Source organism: Rhipicephalus sanguineus, chromosome 10 (genome assembly GCF_013339695.2).
Source record: "Rhipicephalus sanguineus isolate Rsan-2018 chromosome 10, BIME_Rsan_1.4, whole genome shotgun sequence".
Classification (NCBI taxonomy): domain Eukaryota; kingdom Metazoa; phylum Arthropoda; class Arachnida; order Ixodida; family Ixodidae; genus Rhipicephalus; species Rhipicephalus sanguineus.
Genome location: NC_051185.1, coordinates 85,480,093 through 85,494,221, shown reverse-complemented (window position 1 = coordinate 85,494,221; position 14,129 = coordinate 85,480,093). Strand labels below are relative to the sequence as shown.

The window sequence follows — 14,129 nt, the reverse complement described above, 5'->3', positions numbered from 1 at the left end:
GGCGGCTGCGAGAGGGGTGCGAGCGATGATGTGGCGGGGAGCTGTGACGGCGTCCGGAGCGTGCAGCTTTTTAATTTCTATTTGCACCGGCGCCGGGTGGGGACAGCGTCTGCTACTACCTTCGACAAAGCACTTGCAGTGCGCTACAATGATTGTTGTCATTTCACAATCCACCATAAAGATGGTGAAAGTGAAGACGACCATCATAACCGGTTGTGCACAGAGCTTATTTCTTTCACCCTCGAATTTCTGGCGCGCTAGAACCAAACCGCTCAAGGCCTAAACATTTGCTCTTAACTCAACGGCCACTCCAGCCTAAAGCGATGCTTAAAAGGGAGCTGCGACGGCGGGGTGCGGGCCTCCCCTAAGAAGCTTGGCTCCTGAACAAACAAGTATCAAAATACGCCGAAAGCACTCCGTTGCCCTCTCCACTATAGGTGCCGCTGAGACAGCCTTACGGCCGCGCAAGAACGAGAAACGAGAAATCAAAGCGGCGCCGACCGATTCCGCAGACGAACATGCGATAATGATCTAGCCCTGTCCGGTACTTCCACTGTGTTACGCGCAAAGGAGACACCTGGAAGCTTCCCGAATTTGGGCGCGCACAGATATAAGCACGCGGCGACGGGAGGGGGAATCTATTGGGGACGCCGAGGAAGCAGTGAAAAGTTGCGTGAGTGTTTTCTGGAAGAGAAACGTTCGGGGCCAGTGACAGAAGGGAACAGCGACGATCAGCGCTGGAGTGGACTTCGTGCGACTGTTTCCTGGAAGAGACACCTTCGGAATACGTTCCAAGAATTTTGGTGAATATTGAAGACTAAGTGCTCTTGAATGCATGAGACTGCATTTGTAGCGCGATTTGTTTGTTCGTTCCTGTTTTAACACCGTCAAAGTTATATTGAAAGTTGTAATCGATACTAGCCGAGTGTGCATGTTTGTGTGATGCTTGTACAGCCCTATCTAAATATATTTTGTTTCGGCTATCCACTCTTGGTTCCGACTATCATTGGACCGCATCTGACGTTCGCGGGTGCACTAAAAGTACATACCCTAAATTGTCCGCGCTTTCGCGGTGCGTTTCGGGGGGCCGATACCTCAGCCCTTGAAATCTGCCTGGGGACTGCCTCCCCATTAACGGGATCAGCGACAACCACCATGCCTTCACCAACCATCGACTAGATTAGGTTACGAAGCAAAGCAAAGCCCAACCGAGCTCCTGCTGCTCACCTGTGGTGGCGCAGTAGAAAGTTGATGAGCAGCGAAACCCGGAGTGTAGCGCCCTCTTCGGGCATGTCGATCTGGGACCAGAGATATCCGGTGAATTTAAACTCGGACCACGAGTGCTCCTGCAGCTCGAAGAAGTTTTTGGCAAGCAGGCGATTCCACTCTGGCAGCTCGTCCCTAAGCCAGCACGGACTATCGGCTTTCCACGTGCACGGGCGTGCGAAGCCGACGTCTTCAACCTTGGGTTCATCCTCGTCGTCGGGTTCCTCACGTGCGACACTCTTGCGGCCGCGACCTTTTCGGAGACCTGACAGAGAGAGAGAGAGAGAGAAACGAGATAAAGGCAGGTCGGGCAAGGAGAATTTCAATTCTAAAAGTGGGCTATTTTTTTCTTTACTTTTTCTTTACAGATACAGACAACTGCAGCGATAGCCAGGCAAGGCTACTTTCCGGTCCAATGCTAAAGATAAGATAGACAGGTCAGGTACGGAGCAGCACGGTATTCTAGTACATCACATGATACCTAATAAACAAAATTCTATGAAATACATTTATTTAACCGGTGTAAGTAAGAGAGAGATGCTGGTTCTGAAGAAAAAGTATTTCGTGCAATGCTTGAAATTGCGTCCGGCTTGCTACACTAAGGGGAGGGCAAAGAATATAGAAAGAAGGGTCGAGAGAAGAGCGGGTGCACCAAAAGGAAATAAGGTTGCTGACCGGCAGTACGATAGCCTATCTAATAGGTCGCTGCAACGCAAGAAGTTCAATAAGGCATTAATTTACTTCCGGTGCGACGAAAGTTCGGGTTGGCATTCTAGTACCGACTGTTCCGACAGGGGCCTGTCGTCAAGGCGGGCCAACAAAGCAGCTAGCGACAGTCGGCACGCTGTAGCGACGACAGAGACAAAGAACGTGTTATATTGTTTCTTCACTGTTGCATTGGTTGCAAGCAGAGCTGTCTTCCATACCAGGTGAAAGCGACAACAGGCCACATTCGGCAAAGCACAACTGTCCATAGTCCAGAGAATTCGGACAGTTACAAAAGTCTAGGCAACGCGTTTAGTCGGTGGATTTCGTGAAAGCGACAACAGGCCACAGTCGGCAAAGCGCAATTGCCTAAAGTCGAGAGAATCCGGATGGTTGCCGAAGTCTAGGCAAGGCGTCTAGCCGGTGCGGTCGTGTGCGCTGTAAACTCAGTGTTTCTCAACCCAAGGCTGGCACTGGCTAATGGTTCTCCGATGTTTTCGAGTGTTCTAATCAGATTGCGCGCACGAGGCCAGTGGTTGTGCACATTACAGAACTTGGAGTACCGGCGACAACGCGAGATTGTACGATGGTGCATGTAATATATGCAGGCAAGCTACACCCGAACATCATATTCTCTGCGATCGACGCACGTTATCGCGGCTATCATATTGCGATTTGCTTGCTTTTGGTGTGCTCTCATTCGGCCAATAAAGGGTTTTATGTTAACGGCGGAGCTCTGTAAGGGCGACGTTAAACAGTTGGCACATGCAAGGATGGAAAGGTCGAGGAGGAGAGGATAATGGATAGCATAGGCATATACCGTATAGTATGCAAGTAGTAAGTGAGTGTAAGGATTGATGTGATCGTAGGAGGTGATGCTTTTAGCAAAAGAGTGGGAGAGAGAAGTAAAGGTGAGGAGGAGTGGCGTGTGGAGAAGTGAGGGCGAGAGGTATGGAAAGGAGGAGGCGTACGGTAAAGCATAAGCATGTTTAGTATAGCAAGCGGGTGGAACGGACATGAGGGTGATGAGGAGGCAAGGAGGTTATATACTATTTCTTCTGGAGTGGAGGTGGCGCCCCCGTAAGTGAAGCCGGTCGCCGCCATATTGCAAAAGGAAAAACTCGGAAGCAGACGACGGAGTGCGCTCCGTTGCCCCGCCGTCGCAGTTGTCTTTGGGGACGGTGGCATGCTTTTGTAAAGCAGTTAAACATTTTACGAGGCCATGACGACTTCGTGCGTCGCTTATGGCTGCACAAATCGCAATAAGAAGACGCCTGGGATCACTTTTCACGTGTAAGTGTCCTCACTTAGTTCGCTGACGATTGTCTGTTTTTCGTGCACGCTGTTAAACTGGAAACAATTTGAAAGGTGCGCATACATGTAATACATGCGTGCAGTTGTAGCGACGAAAATTTTACGCTTTAAATGTTCGCTGACACGACGTTGTACGTGATTTTTAAGTGTATACACGAAGTGGGTGCAGTCTAGCTGGACGTACCGAGCAATATTGGTACGAGTAGGAAGTCAGAACGCCCTTAGAATTCCGAGCTTTCTGGTGTTTTCTTGCAAGTCAAGACTGACGGCGTGCATGCACATTTATCCGGTGCATGGATATCGAATTTGATGGATGTTTATCGAGGAATTGGCAAACGCAACATTCCATGACGTGATTATCCGTGTTACATGTTTCCAAAAGACTGCGCGCAGCGTTCTACCTGGGAACGTGCCGGTCGAAGAAGTGGTTAGAGCTAAGGACGGTTACCAGCTCGACCAGCTCTGACCATCTCTGCTCCATGTAAAACAATTTTATCTCTAAAATAAGGTGCCGCCCGTTTCATGGCCGATACCCCGCGGTGGGTTGCGCCAGGTTGCCAAGGAACAACAACCAACCAACCACCTCTGCTCTATTCACTTCGCAGAATGCTGCTTCGACAGAACGGGGCAGACGGCCTGGCACCTACAATTTGTACCTACAATTTTTCCTGCTTTCCCAGCGCATCTACGAAAGCCTGTTAGTTTCTACCTCCTTGACGCAGCTTCAACACAAAAAATTCGGCAGATCCCACGTACCGTGGGAGTCGGTGTTATGCGAAGCATGCGGCAGGATGGTGACTGTGGCGTATTTTTTTTTTTATAGCGACAAGTTACAAAATGACGCTAAAGATCTGTATAAATTTCATACGCACATATATATATATGTTCAAGAGCCGCATAATTATGTGTTATATAACCAGTTGTTTACGGTTCGGTAACACTGCCAACGGATACGTGCGTATTGCCAACACCAGAAGCGGTAAGCTGATATGTAGTGCTTATACTTGTCCCTTATGATGTAAAGAGAATAAGTGCGTTCCACGTTAGCTTGTGGTTACCCCTTGAACACTGACGCCGTTACAACACAAAAACCCAGTTCCTAGTAACACATATGTAATTACAGCGCGCTCGATATACGAAGCACCCCTTCGACAACAGATTATTCTGAGAGTCTGCAGCTGACATAATAGTATGACATAATTTGTTTCATAAACGAGAAGAGGCAACTGTTCGTGGGTTTAAAGCAGTTTCCATCTCATTTTTTGATTGTGGGACTGCAAACCAACGCGCGCGCCGCGCGTATTCCATTGCCGTCTATGGCGGTCGCGCCGTGTTTTTCCTCTAGCTACATGGCCGCCGGCGGCTTCACTTGCTCCCGTTGGCGGCGGCCGGGACTGCCACTCCAGAGGTTCTATAGAACCTCCTTGTGAGGAGGCTAAAAGCACAGCCACATACAGTATATTACAGCAGGATGGCTTGAGGGCAGTGAGGGGTAGGAGGGGAGAGGGTAAAGCGTGCTGCGTACACATACCGGAAAATGCCAGACAGGCCGTAAACGAAGCGACACAATACTGGACAGATATGGGAGACATCTGAAATACATGACCTGGTGCGTGAGTAATGCAGTAGAGGTAAATACCCTATTTACCTCATTTGTCAAAAGCAGTGACGTGAGGTAATGACTGTGCGAAGTTTGTAGGTGCTGACGATGCCATCACGTATTCACATTTCAATGGCGCTTGATACACGAGATTGCAGGAGCTTGGTGGTAGGCGCTTGATGCATGAGAGTCGCTTTTTCGCAAGGCTGACGTCAACTACGCAGTCGATGAGCGCGGCAAACCACGTGCGCGAAGAACATCCGCTCATAAGCCGAACCATCGTTGATATTTCGACGTTTCTCCTGGACCTGTAATAACACCGACTGACCATTGATAGCATCAGTCGGCATCCTGCAAGATCGCGCGTAAGTATGGTTCACCTAAGTAAGGGGCTCAGCTTACACGCATGCGACAATTGCGACAGGAGCACATCACATTTCCCGATGTGATGCCTTTCACCTGTAAAGCATTAACTTGCCCTGGTCTCATTGCGATTAACGGTCTGTCAGACTAATATCAGGAATTCCAACCCCGTCAATCTCATTGCCTCCGTTTACATTGATGCGATGCGCCATTTATCGCGTTGATGTAAACGCGGCGAGCGAACAGTCATGTAATCGTGGTGGTTCAGCAATTGACAATGTACACGCGATGACTGGTATAGTCGGCATCGAGAGTTGAGACCACTGGGTCTGAGGAAATTTTCTCAGAGATCTGTAACCGCATTCGGCCGAACTGCACAGTACATGTCAGCGCATTTTAGCGGAAATCTAAATTTAAGGCTCCCTGTCGAAGCAGCAGGAACGGAATAACTTTAGGCTCTTCGAGGCGTTAAATGGAATGTAGTGAGCCGCTCCCACGTCGGGTAAGATAGGCCTAGTATATCTGCCACGTCGTGGGCCATTGGAATGCCCGTACTTGTGCGTCAAAATGCGTGCTGCGTATGGCAGCGTCCTACCTAGACAACGTAACGTCTGCGTCAACCCGGACCACGGATAAGAGCTGGATATTCCTGCTGCTTTGAGAACACATGCTCCAGCAGGAGTATCCACCTCTTACGTGCCGTGGTCTTTGAACATTTTCCGCTCACCGCACGTCGCTAGAAGTAGTAGCAAGCATTGGAAATGTGTCTTTCGCAGAGAGAAAGCCGTGCAAGGTCTTTACCAGACTGGCCGCCACGCTTCTTGGAACCACGGGATGTTGACGGAGTGGCACTCGATCGTGATGCAGCCGGCGCACAGGCAGCTTCAGCTCTGACTGAAGGTCTCGCCCTCGCGCCTCCGAGAGCACGGCGAAAATCGCCGGTGAAGATGGAGGAGACTTCGCCCACCGTCGGAGTGGTCAGCCTGCACAACTTCTGGAGCGAGGTCATGTATTCGGCGCTCAGAATCCCGGTGTCGGGACGCTTTTTCGACGGGCCCGCCATATTCTGTAAGGAGAAAAAGAACAGAAAAGTCTCGTTAGCGCAGTTACTGCATGATTATGAACCGACGCAGCAGCAGACAACTAGGTTGCGCAACAAACGAACAGAAGCGGCGAGTTGTTGGTGTGAATTGGTAATGATGTGCATGAAATCAGCACCAGCTCGCCTAAATAGTCATGCCATTTTCTACAGGTGGTTCTTGTCAAGTACGGCTCTTTTTCAAGCTAGAAGCGCCGGCTTAGGCGTAGCACGATCAATTTTAAAAAATACATTTTATTCGATAGCAATTATGTGGACTCACTACGCGTTTCTGCCGTCGGCGTTGCCGTTTCCGTCATTTTCCGTTTAAAGTCGAAATCGATAACATCAGTTCGCCCATCGTATGTTCTACCTGGGGGTAAAAGCGCGCGAGCGGGGGCGATGAACGCGGCTAAAACAGATGAAACGAGCCGACCAATCTCCGTCGCACGGGGGGCGCACGCAATGACATCCCCACGCATGTGAAGCCTGCCGTCGATTGCTACTCTAGCAGCAAGGAAATCACCCGCCCGTCTTAAACGCATGCATGAACGCGAGAGGGGGTGTCACTCGACCAGCAACTATGAACTTTGATCATAAAGGCCCGAACACACGTACGCGTTGCAGCGCGTCAACGTGTGACTTTTTGACGTGACGTCGCGCCCTCTCCCTATGGAGAGGGAGGGCGCGCAGCTTCGCGTAGCCGCGCGCCTTCTCTCCCCATAGGGAGAGGGCGCGACGCCGCGTCAAAAAGTCACGCGTTGACGCGCTGCAACGCGTACGTGTGTTCGGGCCTTAAGGGCGCGGTCGCTAGCGCACGCGCTGCCTCGGCAGCCTCGTATACGCTTCTACGTGCTGTGCTCTCAACGCGAAGAGACTGCGAAAACCACAGCCCTGCCTGGAGCGGCCGTATCCTCTTACACCAGCGTTTTGTAGAGTTACGCGAGATCGGATCCAAAATAGTTAGCTGCCAGCCTCACTTCGTATAACATTACAATTTGTTGCTATCGCATTCACTGCTTCGGCCTTGCGGTGAAACCGATTTTTTTTTACTCGGGTGGCTGTATTGCATGTACCGATTGTGTGCTCGGTAATAGCTTGCTTGAACTCGGATACGACCAGCCATCTGGCATTCCGGCAACTAACAAGCGCTCTCACAGAGTTCGTTCGCTGTATGACAAGTTGGCATTTCTGGGTGCCTGTTTAACCACCTAGCTAAAAACAGAGGCTCTGGGCATTTATTAATCCAGAGGGGATGTATAGAGGTCAACACGCTTGTCTAGAATGCCGGTGCATCGCTCTCGGGGCTGCACGGACAACGTCTACAGATATATGTGCTTTGAAATGCGCCATACCGCAATATGCTAGGCCTCCTATGACGACTGCCTTTCATTTTCTTTCCTTGTTTATCCCCGCGGGCCAAACAACTGCTTTGGTCGTCACAAGCGCTGTCAATGGTGTAGCACCGAAGAGAAAGAAAAGCAGTGACACACGTTCGGTGGACTGCTGGAATGATCCGCTGACCGAAGGCTAATCTTGCAGCATGGCTGCATCGGGTGTGGAGCTTGGCGATTACGCGGGATTTTTTTTTTCTTCGGTGCTACAAGAGCGACAGCGCTTCTGACGGCCAAAATAGTTGCAGCCGCGGCAATAAAGAAATGTAAAATTACCCTCACTGCCAAAAATGCTGTTGCGAGCGACAATGACACGCAGTTCGCCATTACCCAACCACCGCTCACTAGTTGCGCCACAGGCTATGCGGCTGTTCTCCTGCAAAATGTAATCCTAAAACACAGCAGTTCGCTTACCCTCGCTTTGTTGTCTGTTCTAATGATGTCGCTAGCACTCCGCTAGAGTTTCTCACAAATCGCGGGCGTTACTTATCTGAAGTCATCGACCAGATGTTTCACTGATCAGCGTCAAGCCATCACTTATCCGCAGAGAAATCTGCCTCATGAAGCAACCTCGCCTAAGGTTTACCGACATATTGCGCGAGCACTCTTCGCAAAGCGATGAAAACTGGCGCTACTCTGCTTTGTGCCAACCGCGCGTATTGATCGAGTACTGTAATGTTGGCCGATGTATTTGTTGGGGCTTTACGTCCGAAAACCCCGATACCAATATGAGAGACGCCGTAGTGGAGGGCTTCAGAAAATTTGACCGCCTGGGGTTCTTTAAACGAGCATCTAAATATAAGCACACGGGCCTCTAGCATATCACCTCCACCGAAGTGCGGCCTCCGCCGCAACCCAGATTCGATACCACGAGTTGCGTGTCAGCAGTAAAACACATAACCACTAGATTGGCGCGGCGGGTTTTAAAGTTGGCTATGTGGGCTTGCGGGTATGCCACCTGCATTGCTGCAGCGTCGGCAGAAACGCAAGAAAGGGCACATGTGACAACGCGCAGTGTTCTGTTGTGAAATGCTTTTCTGCGGTGTCAGCTTTTTTTTTTTGCGCTAGAACGAAGCGGAAGATCATCTCGAATACCGTCTAACGACAAGCAAAGTAGCGCAAAATGCACACCCCTACATCGAATTGTATCGGTAGTGTTCGAAGAATAATGAGGGCACGGTCGCAATCACTTCAATGATCCGTGCCGGGTGGACGTCTTTGGTACAAGTCTCACATGGCAACGGCCCAGACGCGCGACGAAATCCTGATGCGTGATTTTGCCAAGTGTAGTAAAGTTTGAGATCGGGCTAGTGCTAATCCATCTTAAACTAACAGCTCAGTAGCGGACAAGGGGCAAAGGGAACAAAGGCAAGCACAGAAAGACAGCGCTTGTCTTTGTTCTCGTCTTTGTTCGTTGTCCGCTACTGCGTTGTTGAACCAATTGTAGCGCCGGTGCGAACATGAAGATTCGTGTTGACTCGCACTGAAATCGAAATGCCCATAGGCGGGCGCGTTAGTTCCGCGATTTTGCATCAACAAAATGTTTGAGAAGATAATGGAGCAGGGACCAAACACAACTATCGGAATGCTTATCGCATTTTCAGAAAGTGCGCGAACAGTTTTGAACAGTCTTGACGTGTAGTACACGTCTACAGTGCAGTGTGTTAAAAAGGTGCAACAATATCTGCACTATCTTTATAGGTAGGAAACCGACATTATGGTAAAATTTTGTAATATAGACGACACATTAGGCAGTCCTAAAATATAGTATGCAGAGATTGCGTTCATTGGGTACGATAAGCTATTTCCATCACTTAACGTGGGTACCAAAGCAGATATCGTGTGACGCAGGTGCAGTGGCAACAAGCGCCAACGCAAAGCTTTGTGTACTCTATTATAAAACTGCCTATTAGTGTTCCTGGCCAAACCTTCCAGCTAGAAATGCTGCATATTAAATGCGAAATAGAACGCTCGACACAATGTTCCACACCGTCAAAAAAAAAAAAACTGACTGAGCGCTTTTTTTTCATCGCCAATGCGTAGAATTGGGCGAAAATTGTAAGTGCGGTATATGGGGAGAAAACGATTTTCAGCAAAACTACTTGCGGAACACCTGTGCAACAAAATAAAGGGCTGAAGTAGCTTCACCAAAATTAATATGGTCATGAAAATGCCTTGAACGCTCGACATTGAATAATCTAGCATCGAACGACCGAAGAAACTTGTGACGTTCTGGATAGTGGACAGTAATTTAGTTATCACTGCAGCGAACTTCTGCGATGCATGTACAAGCACCAAACAGAGCAAAAGCGCTCAGTACGAGCCGGTACAACTTTGTAATAGGTGCCGTCGTTTGCACTGTCGCTAAGCGACGGTTATGCGCAAGCTGTTTTTGTAGGACGAAAAACTTGTCCTGTACGCTTTTGCACAAAGAATACCATCAAACAAACATGTTTGAAAAGGCAGAAAATGGCACACCAGCTTTGATAGCCCTACTCCCCTCTCCAGGAGGATGTCGACAACCCCAAATTTTTTGCAGACCAACCCATTCCCCTCTCCCATGCAGATTCCGGATTAACCCATAGGAAAAGCCGTTCAATTAGCTGTCGCCTTACAAAACCGCCATATATATCAACAAGTAGCTGGAAGTTCAAGGTTATGTGAAGCGGCATTTGAGAATACACACACCAGATCGCCGTATGGGTTCACAGCTACCGCGCAGATAAATCGCCGAACGCTAAGTTCATTCCACTTTGCTTCCAAATGGGAGAGCTGTACAGTGCACTGAATGCAATCAACTAAAAAAAGTGTGAATCGCGTCATTTGAAAACATTCGTCCGCGGTCGTAAGCGAAAGCTTGTCAGTGTTGCCTGTCGCACACATGAGTCGCTCTCGTTAGTCAAATTCTCAGTTCGCGCTAAGACAACGCCCACCTAATCTTTTTCAACAAGTCGAGCAGAATAGGGAGATGATCCGGAATAGCATAGCTAAACAGGCGTTTACACTGGGGATCGCACGAATTATTGTACGGCACACTACCTCGACACACCGTTGTTGACTTGTAACGTGTGTCTACTTTTAAAAAATTGGGGGCCGCTTAAGCTTCGCCTTTAAGAGTTGAACGCGATAGCGATATCCTGCCCCTGGCGCGCACTTCGAACACTACGAGTGTTTAACAGAATGCGCACACTAAGGTGTGTGCCTTATATAATGGGTAGCATGATTTAAACAAGAATTTTTTTTTTCGAATTGCGATGCACCCACTACGTGGCCTGAAGGGAATACGCGCAGTAATGTGCGGGCCTTTTGTAATGGGTGGCTGTCTTTAAACCACCAAGTCGTTATGATATTGATATGGTGTGACGCCCGATGGCAATGTACGCTTGTACCACGCAATATTACTGCCATATTACATCTCCTAACGTGACACCTGTATACAGGACGCGTATTTTTGGGAAGCATCAAAGTTACTTTCAGTGCAGCTCTAAGCAGTGGCGTGGCTGTGTGGTAGAACACCTGCTTGACACGCAGGCGGCCTGGGTTCGATTCTCACTCGGACCCAACATTTTTATTATTTATTTTATTTGCAGCTTTTTCGATTTTTCGGTCACGGACAAGATGATGATTTTTCGCTCACAACCAACGGTGCCGACGCCGACGGCGGAATTTCTGCGAAACGAGCTCTTTAACGCTATCGCGTTAATATAGGTAATGCTGCCCGTCCTAACGAAGAATGCTGCCGCGACAATGAGTCTACGATGGCTGCATATCTTACGACATTGCCTGGGTCTACCTAATATAGGGGTCTCGAACTCGCATTATCTAACGGGCTGCATTAACTAATGCAGTCCCGCAAGGGCCGTGACAATCAAGGTTGGAGTGGGAGGGGAGGGGGCGAAGCTTGAAGAGGAGCATCTTCACGGATTCGCGCAAGCACACGGAGACAAAGGGATACACAAAGACGAGCGCAATCTAACAACTGCGTTATTTTTTTTCTAAAACCCTCACTGGACAAGCCTCCGATCTGCGCGAACAGGTAAAAAGCTCGTCAAACGCGCACATGGCACAACGCGTGACCACATGCCTTAACGTACAGATGAGAACAGCAAAATTTCTGAAGTAAGGCAACAGAGGGGTGGTTAACAAACGTTTCGCTTGTCAATGTAAAACGCCTCCACTATCTAATCTACCTCGAAGTTTGATTAGGATGTCTACTGAACAAGATGTGAGCTAATGTCATTTGAAAGAAAAATGCCTTTACCACATCCCATTAAAGAGATGTGAGAAAACTTATCGATACCGAAGTCCTGAATGAATTCTAGACACACATTCTGAAATAAAGTTTTCGCTCAATTAAGTTTCGACACTAGTGACCGCGCTGGGTGCCTCACGGAAATAATGCTTGAAACCAGTCACTTATGTGTTGCTCACAAACTTCACTAAGACAGTCATGTGCGGGCCGGGCCGCTAGCGAAAGGTGCGCGGGAGGAGTGGGACCCCTGATTTGAACTGTCGCCAAAAGAATGATCATATCTTAAGGCTGGCACCATTTCATTCAAACTACAAAATTCAAATTACGGATTCCAAACAAGCAAATAGCTGAAACTGATATGAACCATTCCTTCGCTTATCGGTCGTGGTTGAGTAAAATTTGCTGCCGTCGTCTGTGGCTGGCCACTCGGGAAGATATGGCAGCTCAACAAGAAAACGAAGGCCTGCGAAAGTAGGAAGCGCAACATCGGGCGCTTTGCCGATCTTGTGCCTACTTCTTAAGCTGACGCGAGCATTATGCAAAAGCTAGTAAAATCCTGCAGGAAGGGATAAATATTCCTGGAGACCAGCGCGGCTATGCTTCGACGCGTGATTGAGCAGCAGAGCAGTCAATCGACGATCCCGCACTCAAGGCGCCCGAAAAAAGCAGTGGGTGCGAATCCTCGTGGTACTTGGGCTACTTTTCGAAGAAGAGAGCCACGCGATTTCAGCGACGCAGTGTATCACGCAACGCTCGCAGGTCTTTCGGTATTCACCGTTCACAAGGGCCTGGGATTAAATGCAATGGCGAAGAACAAGCATCGCTGGTTAGAAAATCGTTGGGGCAAAACAAGAACGTGGAAGACTATTGTAACACGGACAAAGCGTCGGCCACGTTCTTGGTGCGCTTGTCCGTGTTGCTTATTCGTCCGCGTTCTACTTTTGCGCCAACGATTTTCTAACCAGCTATGCACCAACAAGCCCGACAGCATACGTTATTGCACAAGCATTGTCGGAGAGTGCCTGGGTCGATTAACAAATCAGCCGCGCGCATGTCCTACACATTCCCGCGACATCAGCTCGCGTTACCGCACGTTTGCGGCTACTGCCCCAACTCCTCATTCACGCTTGCCAGGGGCGTAGCCAGAAATTTTTTTCGGGGGGGGGGTTCAACCATACTTTATGTATGTTCGTGCGTGCGTTTGTATGTGTGCGTGCCTTTATACGCAAGCAAAACTGAAAAATTTCGGGGGGGGGGGTTGAACCCCCCCAACCCCCCCCCCCCCCTTGGCTACGCCCCTGACGCTTGCGACTGGCATCGGACGCGCGACCTTTTGCGACTGTCGACGCAGGAGCGACTCAAGGCGACCGATGTTTACGCCTGCTAGTGCGACCTACAGCTGCCGCAACAACCCTAGTAACGTCTGCTGGAACCGCCATTTCTTCGCAAAATAAGCTGGCATCCTGTTGCTGCGCATTCGATTGCTTTAGAGGCTAGGGACTGCAGCCGCGCGCAGACCTCGAAAATCGAGCTGCGAGCGGCCCAGAAAGTGCAGCCACTCTTCGGCAAAGACTGCCGTTTGCGCCCAACTTAATCGCGCTACCCGTACTAGCCATTGCCGTGAACAATCCCTAATAGCTCTCCCACTCGTGAACCGGCGTAACTCTTACGTGAAACAATAAGCTTGGAACAAGTGCGACGACTGTTCTCTTGACCTACCACGAAATATGTATTTGCGATCGAGTCTTACCAGCAGCACGTCAAGAAAAATACAGCGACACTATACTTGCGTTCGGGAAATGCCTATTCTGCGGCTGCGATGCGCCGCATATCTTCAAGAAAACGATTCTTACCTCGGGAAAATAGCGATGCGCAGCCTCCCTGGCTAAATGCGTGCACCGAAAGCGTCCGGTGCCGGCGGCTGACTACTACAACTCTAGTGCACGCCCACTGGTGCTGAGGGGGTATAAACGTCGGGCGCTGCAGACGTCACGGCTGACGTGACCACGGCTTCATAACTGTCAGCCACTTCCGCCACACAGAGCATGCGCGACAATCGTGATAATTCGAAGACATTTTCTTGGGTATGCGACACTTTCGGCGACTTCGAGAATCGAGAATTAAGGTATCACAACGGAACAACACAACGTTCCGTTG

General features: G+C 49.5%; 1 protein-coding gene across 2 annotated transcripts in view; it reads right to left on the bottom strand.

The window, feature by feature from the left end:
* The window catches only part of LOC119372203 (uncharacterized), a 37,226-nt gene extending 23,306 nt beyond the window's left edge, over positions 1-13,920 (bottom strand). For both annotated transcript variants that reach the window (XM_049419565.1, XM_049419564.1), the window contains exons 1-3: positions 13,826-13,920; positions 6,050-6,314; positions 1,228-1,531 (exon numbers count right to left, since the gene is read on the bottom strand). In XM_049419565.1, coding sequence (XP_049275522.1) covers positions 1,228-1,531; positions 6,050-6,311 — 566 coding nt within the window. In that variant the 5' untranslated portion in view covers positions 6,312-6,314; positions 13,826-13,920. The remainder of the gene's footprint in view (positions 1-1,227; positions 1,532-6,049; positions 6,315-13,825) is intronic.
* Positions 13,921-14,129: the final 209 nt, after the last annotated feature.